Here is a 14,761-nt window from a genome sequence, read left to right on the forward strand (position 1 = left end):
AAAGGTTTTTCAAACTAAAGCCATTTTCATTTTTCCTCTAAAATTGAAACCATAAATATCTAAACACATGCAGTATTCTTGATGCATAACCACTAGATTAATTTTTTTGGTTCTAGACAAGTTTTATCCGATTTAGGTTTAGAGTAACTAAATTTGGAAGAAAAAAAATTAATAAAAAAATATTAGATGGCCAAACATTTTTTTTTTGAGTAATAATAATAGTGTTTTAAACCAAAATTATTAGACGCTATTTTATGACTGTCCAATAATTGGTGTCAAGTGTCAACTCCACATGTTCTTTCGTACACACTTCTCACAAACCAGGTCAAGCGATGCACCTAACCAAAGCAAGTGAGATTTGAAGTTTGTTGGGCTGGTTGTTTAAGTGAAATTTGAAGTAACTCTCGATGCGTGGAGTCTGGCTCTACCTAAGTCCAATTTGTGGGTCAGACCAAAAATGGCTCAATTTAAACAGGCCCATGGGCCGGGCCCTAACCAGAGCAAGGACACAAACATCAAGAACAAACTGTACAACAAAATGAGCTGCATAAAAGTGATGTATCGAGAACACTCCTTACATCACCAATTCTTCGAGAGGTACCAGCAATAATTTGCCCAAAACTATCTCTAATAACAATCCCCAGACCAGCAGTCATCTCTAATAACAATTAACAAACCCTGAACCAAATCAATCATACTAGGAAAGCTGTATATAATATATACCAGAATACACAGACACAGGTACGGGTACAACACAGTGACATGAGCAATTTTTGAAAAATTATAAATACAGTGACATGAGCAATTTTTGAAAAATTATAATATAAAATAGTAGGTACAATACCGGTATGACACGAATACGACATGAGTATGACACTCTAAATAAAGTTGAATTATTTTATATAAACAACAGAGAAAAGAAACCTAGATTTGGTTTGGTTGGACATGTTATTACAGACTTTTCATATTAGTCAGCTGAGCATAACTCTGATGGAATGACGTCACTTTGAAAGTCACAGTCATCTTTACAACTTGCAAACGACCATTGGTGCGAATGAACGATTAGTGTTAACCTTTATCGTGCTTACTTTTGGTAATTGAGAATTTGTGTCATTGCAAAATATTAAAGCTTTGGACCAAGAATATATAATTAGTTGATTGATTACTCAGGAATATATGAAAAGCTAGGAATGATTGAAGAGAAATGCATCCCCCCGAAGTCAAATGTTACAGCTCAGGTACTCCATTTATGTGCAATATTTGGACTTATTTTGGCTCCAATTAACTCCTTCAATTGCTTTGGAAAATGAATGAAATCATTCTATTTTTATGGAACATCCACACAATGCTTATTGTTGTTTCATATTAAAACCATATTGGGATGGTCTTGAGGATATAGAAAAGAAAGATTACCATTCTTCTTTTATAGTCTGTTAAGACTGACCATTACTAAATACTAATCATACCAATTAAGTCTCACTAGGTAGAACAAGTTAAGAGGGCACATGGCAATGCTGGAAGAAGCTAGCTTGTTTATATAATTGACATAATAACTATGTAAAAGCTTATCACTGATGCTGGTTCAACCAAACCATTAAATCAAACTCATTACAAAGATCCCTTTCCATTAATTTATGGAATTGGATAGGAAACAGTGAGTTGCATCATGACAACACTATTGTTGTGTATACGCCATGCATAATCACAGGATGTATCTTGTGGGAATATATGTATTAGTAATTTAGTATTACCTGACCTAACCATTTGAATTTTGCATGTAGCTTTTTAAAATCAAAAGTCAAAGGGGGTAAATTTTCAACTTTGGGAGCAGGGGTCTTTTTGTTTGGTGTTGAAATGTGTCAAAAAGAGGATGACACAGGATTTTTGGGTCCTGGTTCTTGATAGGGAGCCAGATTTGAAACTTTTGCTAGGCCTTAAACTGCCAACAATGTGGCTTCTTGCGCATGCGTGCTGTGTACACACTGGATGAGAGGTTGGGTTTGTATATGACTAATTTGGTCGGGTGAGGGCTTGGATGAACTCATCCAGGAGCTCATGGAAACAGAATTGTTGCTTTGTTGGGTAGACAAGTGAGTGAGATATGGTGAGGTTCAATTAGCTCAACTAGTAAAGTTTTTGATAATTGAATGAGAAATCTGGAGTTCAATTCCCACCTATACTAAAAATTGATTGCTGTGGTTTGATGATAAAAAAGTTATAATTAGGAGCGAGGCTATAGGCTGAAACTTCAAAAAAAAAAGTGAGTGAGATGTGTCTTTTATATAATAATATCGCAGTTTGGTCCATTAGGCCCATTTCAATTGTAAGATCTATTAGCAAATAACTAAATGAGTTAATTTAATTATTTTGTCCAAATCTATTAGTACATGACGTCAATAGGATCTTTTATATAATGTTTTCATTTAATTATGAATGTTTTCATTTAAATTTTTAATATAAAAGAACATTTAAACTGCACTGTTTACTAACTACAAATTGACATGCTTTGGATACTGTTTACTAACTACAAAGTGACATAATTGGTTAGTTTTACATCAAGAACATAATAAACATAATTCTTAATTATTTTTTAGTGATATTATAGTTAGTACAAATTTTACTACATATAAGTCTTACAAATCTATATTTATATAATAAAAGCGTATAATTTATTATTATTGCGCTCGTTTTGAGCCACATCAATGTAGCATCTTAGTCCATTTGGTCTATTTCGGTATTTTTTGGTCCATTTAGTCAACTTTGGTCTGGTTCAGTCCACTTAGGTCTATTAAGTCCAATTTAGTCTCCACTGCGATATATTTGGTAAATTTGGACCATTTCTACACAAACTTCTGAATTTTTGGACGAAATACCACTGTTTGGCAAAGGCGACACTGCCGCAAATGAAGATCGATTGATAGTTGATAGTAGAAAATCTTAGCCTTACATTGTTCAAGTATGTTCTACCTCTAAATTTCTATACAAATCCCTTTCTTTGTGAACTCTCTTTGAATGGCTGTCTAATAACCTTAGATAAAGGAATTTCTGTGAATTGGAATTCACTTGTGCAACTGCATTTGAGGGATATGAGCTTTGGGGTTGGTGTAATAAGGGATGTGTTAAAAGGCACGCCTAAATTGCACACGATGAAATTGCTTTCCAGTACAGGAGTGTGCAATATAATCTCTGAGGGTTTGAACACTTTGATTGTAATTGAGCACATGATAGCACTACAAGAACTAGAAATTGTGGCTCCAAAACTTGAGTCATTTCATATTGAAGGCATTTTTAATTTTGTTGGGAAAATTCAAATAAAGGATGTGTCAACTTTGGTTAAAGCTAGGCTTATTGTCTCTAATATAATCCCCATCACAAAAAACAATCTAATGGAAGTCATGGATGATCAAGTGCAACTTCTTACAAGTGTGAAGCATGCCAAAGACATCACGGTTGGAGGATGGTGTGTTAAGGTCTTTCTAATTCTTTGTACAATATTGACTTGATTCAAAAACACTTATTATTCGTCATTTTACTCATTTCTAATCATTATATGGGCCTATGGAAATGGGGATTACCCAAAATCTAAGGCTGCTAACCACTATATTATTATGTTGTGCAACAGTTTGGTCGTCAAAGTGTGCTGCCACTTACATTTCCCGTCAATTGCTTTTCATTCTGAATTGCATTCTGATGTAGCAAGTTTGCTCCATTGGGAACAAAACTGCAACGTTGGTTGCATGTATAGCCAACTTGTTATCAACTCAAATCAACGGACTAGAGTAGGCTGCACTTCTTAATTGGTTAATGGGCTTGCAACATCAATGGACTTTTTTTTTTTTTGATAAGTAAAGAAATTCTTTCGCCAATACATGATGAAGTCTTGCAATAATTGTGAAGCTAGCACATCAAAATCAGAGATCTGTTCAAATGCGCTGCAGAAAGTGGTTCTCACAGGACAACGATCTGTTGATCAGGATGAGGATTTTGTTAAAGTTGCAAGCAAGTGGGAAGGATTTGATCGTGTTGCATTTCATAAGAACTGATTTCAATCTGCTTTGTGGTTAAATTCCAACTTCTCTGCAACTCTTATGTCTAGGAATCTGTTGTCTAACTCTGCACATGGAGAATAAAAGTCCACAGTATTCTCTTTGTAATTGCTCCCCTGGCTGTTAGTAGTGAGTATTTCTCATTTTATTTTGTTAGGTGCATTTCTAGGCTTGCTCTCAATTAGAAACAGATTGCATACTGACCATTCATTACTGCAGTGGGGTTTCAAAGGTGATCTGTTTTATGCAGAAACAATAATGAAAGTAGAGCTTGTTTCTTTTTCAAATTCCCTTACTCATAGAGGATTTGGATAAATATTATGCTCGGATGTCTTGCTAATTTCAGTGGGACAATAATGGGTTGGTGTGAATACTTACTGCATTCCAATTTTCATAATAATTTTTTTACACTTGCATGATCCCTCCCATGCCATGTCATCTTATTACACTAGTCACAATAGTTTCAGGCATTGCAAGACGATATAGGAATGACTTGATCAGTGTAAAGAAGGGATATACTTCATTGGAAGCTGTATTGTTGGGTCCCTAATGAGTTATTATTGTGTGGATCTTTCCTTATACAAAGACCTTAATTGTGTTGTTATTAAATGAAACAACTACCTCTTGTGAAAGATCTAGAGATCCAGTATGATGATTGTAGTATTGCACAAGCATGTTACTTTTGTTTGTATCTATCTTAAGATCCACCAGAAGGATTTATCTTTATATTTGTTGGATTCTTATGAAATATAATAGTTCTTTTATTTATTTTTTGGCGACTCCTGCATCTCTTGGTGCATTAAGTTTTTGAGTTTGATTGCCATCTACTTGCATTTATCATAACCTTTCAAAACTTGAGATCATTCATTTGGTCTTTTAGCACTACAGCCTTATGCTTTTTGGAATTTTGTAAATTTTGTGATTTATCATCATGGGGAAGTCACGTGTTATGAGTTGTATTCTTTAAACATTACTGCTCCAAATGGCTGGAAAGTAAAGTATTTATATTGCAGCATATATTTCTTTTCCTCCCACTTTCATTGTTCTCTCCTACAATCCTAATCTAACTCTGTGGTAATGTCTCTTGTTGGTTTGGGACAGGTAGATTAACGGTGATTGTGACCCAACTATGGTTGCCGGGTAGAATAATATCAGTTTTGCTTTGCCCTGTTAGGCTTATTAGGAATTAAACGATTTAACTTGTGTCTTTGGATTTGCATCTTAATTCATAAGATTAGCATGTTATTGAGTGATTTATTAGCCATAGAATGTGATTGAGCAGCTGCTGTCCTTGTCGAAGCAGGACTTCTTTATAAGGTGGTGATGTTTGTTTTGTGCTTTTGTGACAAGTATTTTCTTGGTTGACACAAGCTCCTCTGTTATCTGAATGCAGTAATTCCTTTTTATTGATGTGGGGCAGGTTATTGGTTTTTCCTGTTGTGGTTTTTGTGAATCAAATGCTTTTGGCATGTCTTTTAATATTGCATTATTTATTCATAAAATCTGTAAATGTTGCTGATTTATTTCCAAAGTCATAAAGGTTTCTGAATGCAGTAAAGGTTTCTTATTTTTGACACCAACAATTAGGCCTCATATATGATAAAATGTTGTGTTTCCTTTACAAAAATATATCTGAAATTGAACATTATGATGTTAAGGAAATTCAATATTCATCAATAGGAATCTCTCCACCTAATTGATCGGGCAACCAATCAATCATACTAGGAAAGCTGTATATATACATAGGGATATTGGCTGTGGAATTATTTTATATAAACAACAGAGAAAAGAAACCTAGACTTGGTTTGGTTGGACATGTTATTATAGACTTTTCATATTAGTCAGCTGGGCATGACTCTGATGGAATAACATCGCTTTGAAAGTCATAGTCATCTTTACAACTTGCAAATGAACATTGGTGCGAATGAATGATTAGTGTTAATCTTAATCGTGCTGACTTTTGGTAATTGAGAATGTGTCATTGCAAAATATCAAAACTTTGGACCAAGAATATATAGTTAGTTGATTGCTTACTCAGGAAAATATGAAAAGCTAGGAATGACTGAAGGGAAATGCATCCCCCCGAAGTCAAATGTTGCAGGTACTCCATTTATGTGCAATATTTGGACTTATTTTGGCTCCAATTAACTCCTTCAAAGCTTTGGAAAATGAATGAAATCATTCTATTTTCATGGAACATCCACATAATGCTTATTATTGTTTCATATACAAACCACATTGGGATGGTCTAAAGGATATAGAAACGAAAGATTTTCATTCTTCTTTTATACCAATTAAGTAGAACAAGTTAAGAGGGCACATGGCAAAGCTGGAAGAAGCTTGGTTATATAATTGACATAATAACTATGTAAAAGCTTATCACTGATGCTGGTTCAACCAAACCATTAAACCAAACTCATTGCAAAGATCCTCTCTTTGCATTAATTTATGGAATTGGATAGGAAACAGTGAGTTGCATCATGACAACACTGTTGTGTATACGCCATGCATAATCACAGGTTGTATCTTGTGGGAATATATGTATTAGTATTACCTGACCTAAACATTTGAATTTTGCATGTAGCTTTTACCATCAAAAGTCAAGAGGGTAAATTTTCAACTTTGGGAGCAGGGGTCTTTTTGTTTGGTGTTGAAATGTGTCAAAGAGGATGACACAGGATTTTTGGGTCCTGGTTCTTGATAGGGAGCTAGATTCGAAACTTTGGCTAGGCCTTAAACTGCCAACAAAGTGGCTCCTTGCGCGTGCGTGCTGTGTACACACAAGATGAGAGGTTGGGTATATGACTAATTGGGTCGGGTGAGGCTTGGATGAACTCATCCAGGAGCTCATGGAAACAAAATTGTTGCTTTGTTGGGTAGACAAAGTGAGTGAGATGTGGTGGGTTCCAGTTAGCTCAACTGGTAAAATTTCTGATAGTTGAATGAGAGATCTGGGGTTCAATTCTTACCTATACCAAAAACTGGTTGGTGTCTTAGTTTGATGATAAAAAGTTATCATTAGAAGCGGAGGCAATAGGTTGAAATTTTTTATTAAAAAAAAAAGAGTGAGATGTGTTCCTATTTCAATTGTAAGATCTATTAGCAAATAACTAAATGAGTTAATTTTATTATTTTGTCCAAATCTATCAGTACATGACGTCATTTAAGCATTTTTTTAAAAAAATTAATATTAATCAAACAATAGGATCTTTTATATAATGCATCTTATGAATGTTTTCATTTAATTTTTTAATATAAAAGAACAGTTAAACTGCACCGTTTACTAACTACAAAGTGACATAATTGGTTAGTTTCACATCAACAACATAATCAACATAATTCTAATTATTTTTTAGTGATATTGTAGTGAGTACAAATTTTACTACATATAAGTCTCACAAATCTATATTTATATAATATTTAAAAATATAAGTGTAGCGTTTATTGTTATTGCGCTCGTTTTGAGCCACATCAATGTAGCTTCTTAGTCCATTTGGTTTATTTCAGTAGTTTTTGGTCTATTTAGTCAACTTTGGTCTGGTTCGGTCCACATAGGTCTATTAAGTCCAATTTAGTCAATTTCGGTTGACTTAGGTTCATTCGGTCCATTGTGATATATTTGGTAAATTTCTATCTATTTTAGACTAGTTGGGCCTTAAATTGATTTTATTTGTAGGTTTCCTTTTTAATTGGCTTAACATTTTTTTCCCTTACCTTTATAGTTGAAAAGTATGAAATTTTATTCTATTTGGGCTAAACTCTTTACTTTTGGGTTTAAAAAAAATACAAACAAAATTAAATGAATTAGAAATTAGAGATATGGACCTAAATAGGCAATAAAAATGATAAATATAGACATTAAAAATAGAATATAAACATGCAAAAAAAAAAAAAAAGACAATATAGACATTTAAAAATAGACAATATAGACATTTAAAAGAATACCTTGAAATTCAAACATTATACTTATATTTGGAAAAAAAAAAAGTGCTACAAATCTAATTTATATAATAATTTAAACTTTTTTAGATAGATATAATAATTTAAACTTAATGTAACATGTTACATGTATTCTATAGAATGAGAGTGTACATATTTTTTGAAAATAATCTTAATTATGTTAAAATTAGTCAACCGATTATGATATATTTTTTAAAAATTCCTTTTAATAACATCTTCTCCATTTATATAAAAAGATATTATAATTATGCAAAATACATTACTTGTTCCATTACATAAAATTTATAAAAATGGAAAATACTTTTAAATGACATGCATTATTAACCTACAAATTGTACATTATATTATTATTGAGTTTGCAACTAGTATGAAATAATAAGGAGAAGAGTAAGTGATCATATGACATACATGATTACATTCACCAAAAATGCAGTATAAAATGTCTGGAATTAGCCTTGTCTTTCCAACTATGAAAAGAAAAAGAAAAAAAAAAAATACATACATGATTACATTCAAATCCACATTATCATGTCTACAATACCACAGGAGTCCAGAGCCAATATTACTATAGATTTCTCCCTGCTTCCGCTTGAGCCTTTTCAAATCATTTGTCCTTCTTGTTTAATTTAAACTTCGATTCAACGTCTCCACTGTAAGGTGAAACATGGTATGCATATTGCTGGAGAACAGAAAAGACAACCATCTCTAAACATACCAAGACATTCTGAATAGCTTCCTCAATGTGCTCCACATCTAACCAGAAATGATGAGATTTAATGATACCCAGTGCAGCTAGTACTTTAAGCACCACTCCCTGCATTTGGTCAAAGATGGAAATTTGTAAACAAGTATTGACATGAGATGTCCACATATTATTTCCATACTTATAAAGAAGAAATTCATAATAGAATAGAGGGAAAAAAACAGAAGTAAAAAAAAAAAAAAGGGGGAGAGAGAGAGAGTTGTATCAGAACAAAATTTTGAGGCAGAAAGGTCATACAATATGTTCTGTTTAAGTGTCATTTAAGGCAATACAAAGACCCAGGACCCAGAGAATACCTTTCCTAAGAAAATAAGTAATCAGATAATAACCATTTATTCAAAGTGCAAATGACAATGCTTGGGTATTCTGGATCAACACAATGTTCCAGGATTACCCTTAAGGTATAAGTTACTAGAATCACTTAAGTTTTCTGCTCTATTAAAAAAGAAAACATCCACACTAATTTTCCAATAGTATAATAAGTTTACATGAAAGCACCTGAAAATATGTTAAAGATTAAGGCATATGATGTTTAAAATCAACTGCTAGTTTGCGTCTTTACAGAAACTTGAGGCATCTTATCAATTCAAGCCAGACTTGGGTGCTAGTCTATAAACACAAACTACCAAGCTAGCAAGAACTTAGAGAGTCTGACTAAATTGGAAAAATAATAGTGAAGACCTCAGGTGCCCAATTTGGATGTTTCACTTAGTTATATTCATTCAGCCACCTGGAGGTGAAAGGAATTCAAGCATGTTAAATAGTCCCTAAAAGTTCAAATGGTTAGAACCATCGGCTTAAGTTGGTCATTGGGAGTTTCACGGTGGAGTACATTTGAAGTAGACTTTTGTGCATATTATCTTTAGTTTTTATATATAAGAGGCACCAAATCCTAGGAGCCTTTTTTTAACCTTGGAAACTCAAAAATCTTCACCTAGGTCTTTCAACTATAAAGTTAATGAACTATAATTGTAGGGACTGAGAAAGGCTGGTGTCTTTATGTCCAACTTTTAGGTTTTCAGAGATGCTTTGATTTCTTGTCCAAACTTTGGGAGTTCTTTTGCGTCCTTGGTGCATTTCATAAGTTTGTGTTAGGCTTCCATTCTATCCTTTTTGGAGTAATTTTCTTTCTTTTCAGGGGGAGAAGGGTTGTGTGAAGAATTAAGCTTAAATGCCAAAAAAATGAATGGGACGAGAATTTTTTTTGGATAGGTAAGAAATCTTTATTAAGTGTGAGATCTGCTTCAATCAGAGAAGATGAAGTAGCCAAAAAAACATAACCACAAACAACAAAGAACACACAAAAATAATAATAAATAACATACAATAAAATTTACCTGCCAAAAACAAAAGAAGACAATCCCTTTGATGCACATGAACTTTGCAAGTGGCTTGTGGGGTTGCAGTTCCTTTGCAAACACATGGTAAAAGAGCACCAGAGAATACAAGGCCAATGAAACTGAAATGTTAAGAATGATGGTGAATGTCCAGCTCAACCAACTGGGGTACATCCCAAGTATTTGCAAGGCTATCATCAAAATGGAGCAGACTGGGCGGATGATGACAAATTGCCATGTCCAATACTTGAGGAGCTTCAGGGTATGGTGGTCTAGCCGGACAGTGTGAGGCTGCAGTTTGTGAAGCCACTACATTTCAATTATCTTACATAGACTTAAACAGAAATGGACCTAAGAGATTGGATCAACAGTGCTGTCAAGAAAGGAAAAGCTTACAATAATGCAGAATGTATTTAGATCTGACATGTTTCAACACATCAGCTCAGAAAATAATATTTTAATAAACACCAGCATTAAAGGAATGATATGCTTCAGTCCCTTCCTAACTGAAATTTGGATAAGTTTATGATGAAGCAATTATGACACAATCTTGGAAACATAATTGTTTACTTTCCATGTCCCCTAGTGGGTCAAAATCCCATTCATGATGCTAGCATACACTATTTGTAAATATAGTTCCCATAACAAAATAAAATTCAGAATATTACAAAGTAGAAGCTGACTTTTGCACCTGAAAAAGAGTCATTGGAAATGAATGGTGAATTTCTCTTCCTTTAATGCCATCTGGTACAATATTTTTACTAATAGATATATTCAGGTAACTGTACATCAAAGCCATGAACTTAGCAATCACCTGTAAGTAGAAATATGAAAAGTCAGACATGAGATGGTAAGCCAAAAACAAAATTAAATCAAAACTGAGTAGAAGGCACTCACCAGAGCCTCATAACATTCCTTAATTGAATCCAAAAGCATGAAAAATACTTTACTTCCCCGGATATCCAACAACCCCACAAATGAGTCGATTGCATATATGGGAGCCATAAGGATAATCATTATTATGGCCTTCTGCTCCTTTGGGTTCTTCCAATAAAACAGATGCTGTGACAATAACTGTACTGTGAAATGCATCGTAAGCAATGAACAACATGCAGATCCAAAAAGAGTCATTTCTCCCCGACTCATTTTACTTATATCCATTGTTAACCAGAGAGACAAGAACCTAACTCAGGATCTGCAAGAGTTCAAAAAAATAGAAAATCAGGATCTATATGTTCATTTTCTTATGCAAGGAACTAAGCATTCAGCCATATACCAAGTAATGTGGCAGAATCAAGGAGAAGAAACCAAGTATATATTCATAACAGAAACAATCATATAAGGCTCCAGCAATCTCCATGTTACATTGTGCTAGTACTTCTAGCTTATATTTTGGCTGTTGGTTTTCTCATCCATTCTATAGGAACATGTGCCACACTTAAAAAGGATATCAACATTTGGATATTGACACTGCATTTTCCAAAAAGTTAATCACTGCCTTAAATCCTTACCATAAAAATTACTACTCATCATTTTTAAGTGTGTTGGAGAATAAAATGCTTGAGCTCCAAAAGATTGAACTAAGTAATACTGAAAACATCACAGCCACATATTTATGCACATAACATATGCATAAAAGTACATTAACCCTCAAAATAATTGATTTCAAAAGAAGGTGATGGTGGATGAGAAATCCTCTGCTGCTTCTAGGGAGATGAATGTAAAGTTTTTAAATTTTTTGGATAGGTAATGTAAAACATTATTAAAAAAAATAGCCAACCCAAGTATATTGGAGATGTACTGAAGGGGCAAAAATTAGGAACCAAAATTACAACGATCAAGTAAAACAGGAAGGGAAAAACTAGAAAAATGAGACAAAACCATGCTCCATTCTAGGAGAGTTTGCAAGAACAAAATGTAAAGCTTAAATTATGATGTATTTAAGTCATCATATGAAAAGCTTTTAGCAGCATGTACAATTTATTTTGTTAAGCTATCTCATTCATCACTACATTCCATATGTTATTTTAGCGGCATGGTTACCCCGTCTGAATCCTGCAAACCCTATTCCATTTTTTGAGAGCACAGTTACTAATCGATATGGTGCTGTAGCTGCACTTATACTTATTAGAGGCACAACTATAATATGAGTTTAAGAGTCTGACTCGCCAAGAGCTCTATGGCTTTGTGGCATTGCCTAATTCTCTCCATGGGGAGAATCAGGGTTCAACTTCCCTCAGCCCCACATATTGTAAACAAAAAAGTAACATGGGTCTAAGAGAAATCAACACATAAAACATTACCAGTGAATTCTTATTTTTTGATAAGTTAATGTTACTAGTTAATTCTACAATAACAACAACCAAGCCTTAGTCCCAAAATTTTAGAGTTGAATACGAATTCTCTACAAGAGGTTGGGCCTTGGTACAAAGCCAAGTGTGTTCCACTAAAAGCAATAGGTTGTAAGTTTAAGTCTAGGAATCAGCCTCTCAAAAAAAAGGGTACTACCAATCACCTCTCCCAACTTCCAAGCCTAGCAAAAGTGCGAGTTTTGTACTCTGGGTACGACCTTTCTATGGATTCTGAATAGACTAGTTAAGGTCTGCCAGAAAACATTACCAATTCATGGAAATAAAAAATAAAAAATGAAACCCTTTGGCTCTTACATTTGTTATTGATACCGTTAAAACCATTGAAATAGTATAATTATTTTATACACCCATTAAAGATTATACCCTCAGATTTAAATGTATGTCAGATTAAAAGAACAAAAAACATACAAGTGCAAAAACCCACTCTACTAAACTAAAACTACATGGTTTTAACTTTTAAGATTACTGAATCAAACATCTTCAATTGTGAAATATCAAGTTTGCTATGCCTGTGATTATTGACACTCATCAAACAAATACACAAAACTGAAAGAACCCAACACCGTTCAATTTCAGCAAATATAAGAAAGTTTTGATTAGTCATCATTTGGCTACCACTGTGAATTTTATCTAGCACTTATTTTGCATTCTGAAGCAAAAATAAAAGCAACTTTTTTATTTCTTTTTTTTATTTCTAAAGCAATGAAAATATCATTAAAACTACAAACAAAGAATGGCGAAGAGTTAAATTAACTCACCTTTAATCACTGGAACGAGTGGATCGAAGAAAGCTGAGAGATTTTCAGATCAAAAATATAAAAATAAAAATAAAAATAAATTTTGGATTTTGATTTTTTCTTCGTATAGACGGGAAGAGTCGTAGGATGTTTGGGACAGGGGGTGGGATATGCTGCTTTTTGCTGTTGAAATTGCAATTCTGATAGCGAGTAAGATTTTGCCAACTCATCATGTGGGCCACCGTATGTTTGTGTTGACTGTTGACTGATATGTGGCAATGTCTAAAAGTGGACAAGTTGAAACTTGAAACTAGGAAAATGTTAAGAAAAATGCTTAACTTAGGATGAATTTTATTAGAATATAATTAAAAAAATGACGTGATAATAAATATAAATTATATAATAAATGCCAAATCAATAATTAATATTTATATTTAATTATTAATTTTTTTTAGAAGGATTTAATTATTAATTTGATTGATCATTGATCATATTTTTATATTTTAATAGGTTAAACTTGTACAATGTATTTGCTCAGTAAAAAAAAAAAAAACTTGTGCTATGTATTTTATCCTTTCACTAGAGGAGGGTGGAGGTCACGACTCCGACTATTGGTATCCCCTTCCCTTTTGTAATCACTAGTTGGAATCCCTTTGTTGTTGTAACCATTAGGAAAAAATGCAAAATTGACCATCTAACTTTCTGTCTTTTTCATTTCAGTCCTCTAACTTTCAGTTTTGTCAATTTAGTCCTCTAACTTTCAGTTTTTGTCAATGCAAGATTCCGTTAAACCCAATTATAGGCTGCTGTTAACTTTTAGTTCTTTTTTTTAAAATTTCAGAATTAAAAGAAAAAATCTGTAAAAAAAAATTTAAGGGGGAGGTACCACTTAACCAGCACAGCCATCTACAACACGTGTTCTATTCCCATTTTCCAACACCACTCCCAACTTTTGGAAGCACAACTGGAAAAAAGAATGAAAGTTTGGATGTTATAGAAACAGAAGAGGATGAGATGGAGGAGGAGGCTCCTAAAACAAGTAACACAGCAGAACTTAGTCTGGGAAGCCTTGGTGCATTTGGTATTGGCTCAACCCCTACTGCAATTGCTCCAAAATTAAATCCATTTGGTGGTCCATTTGGTAATGCTGCATCAAGTCCGATGAGCTCAGCATCAAGTCCGACGAGCCTTTCTCCTTTAAATGTTTTTTTTTTTTATAGTTTTTTTTTAATTCCAATTTAAAAAAAAAAAATTGAAAGTTAACAGCAGCCCATAACTGGGTTTAACGGAATTCTACATTGACAAAAATTAAAAGTTAGAGGACTGAAATGAAAAAGAGTGAAAATTAGAGGGTCAATTTTGCATTTTTGGCTAACAATTATTAAAAAAAAATCCATACTACTAAAAGATTTTAAATTAAGTGGACACATTATCTCATAACTCTTTATCATCGTACCAAGACACTTATCAATTTTTTATGTAGGTGGAGATTGAACCCCAAATCTTATTTCATGTAAGTAATAGATCTTACCATAAATTTAATTAG

At 33.3% G+C, this 14,761-nt stretch overlaps 1 protein-coding gene across 1 annotated transcript; it reads right to left on the reverse strand.

The window, feature by feature from the left end:
* Positions 1-8,356: 8,356 nt before the first annotated feature.
* Positions 8,357-13,371, reverse strand: LOC142636077 (uncharacterized). Its single transcript, XM_075810153.1, has 5 exons — positions 13,237-13,371; positions 11,004-11,301; positions 10,798-10,920; positions 10,107-10,397; positions 8,357-8,820 (listed from the first exon to the last, which is right to left on the reverse strand). The coding sequence occupies exons 2-5, from the start codon at positions 11,265-11,267 to the stop codon at positions 8,611-8,613; spliced, it is 888 nt and encodes a 295-aa protein (XP_075666268.1). The 5' UTR covers positions 11,268-11,301; positions 13,237-13,371; the 3' UTR covers positions 8,357-8,610.
* Between the last annotated feature and the right edge of the window lie 1,390 nt (positions 13,372-14,761).

Source organism: Castanea sativa, chromosome 5 (genome assembly GCF_040712315.1).
Source record: "Castanea sativa cultivar Marrone di Chiusa Pesio chromosome 5, ASM4071231v1".
In the NCBI taxonomy this organism is placed as follows: Eukaryota; Viridiplantae; Streptophyta; class Magnoliopsida; order Fagales; family Fagaceae; genus Castanea; species Castanea sativa.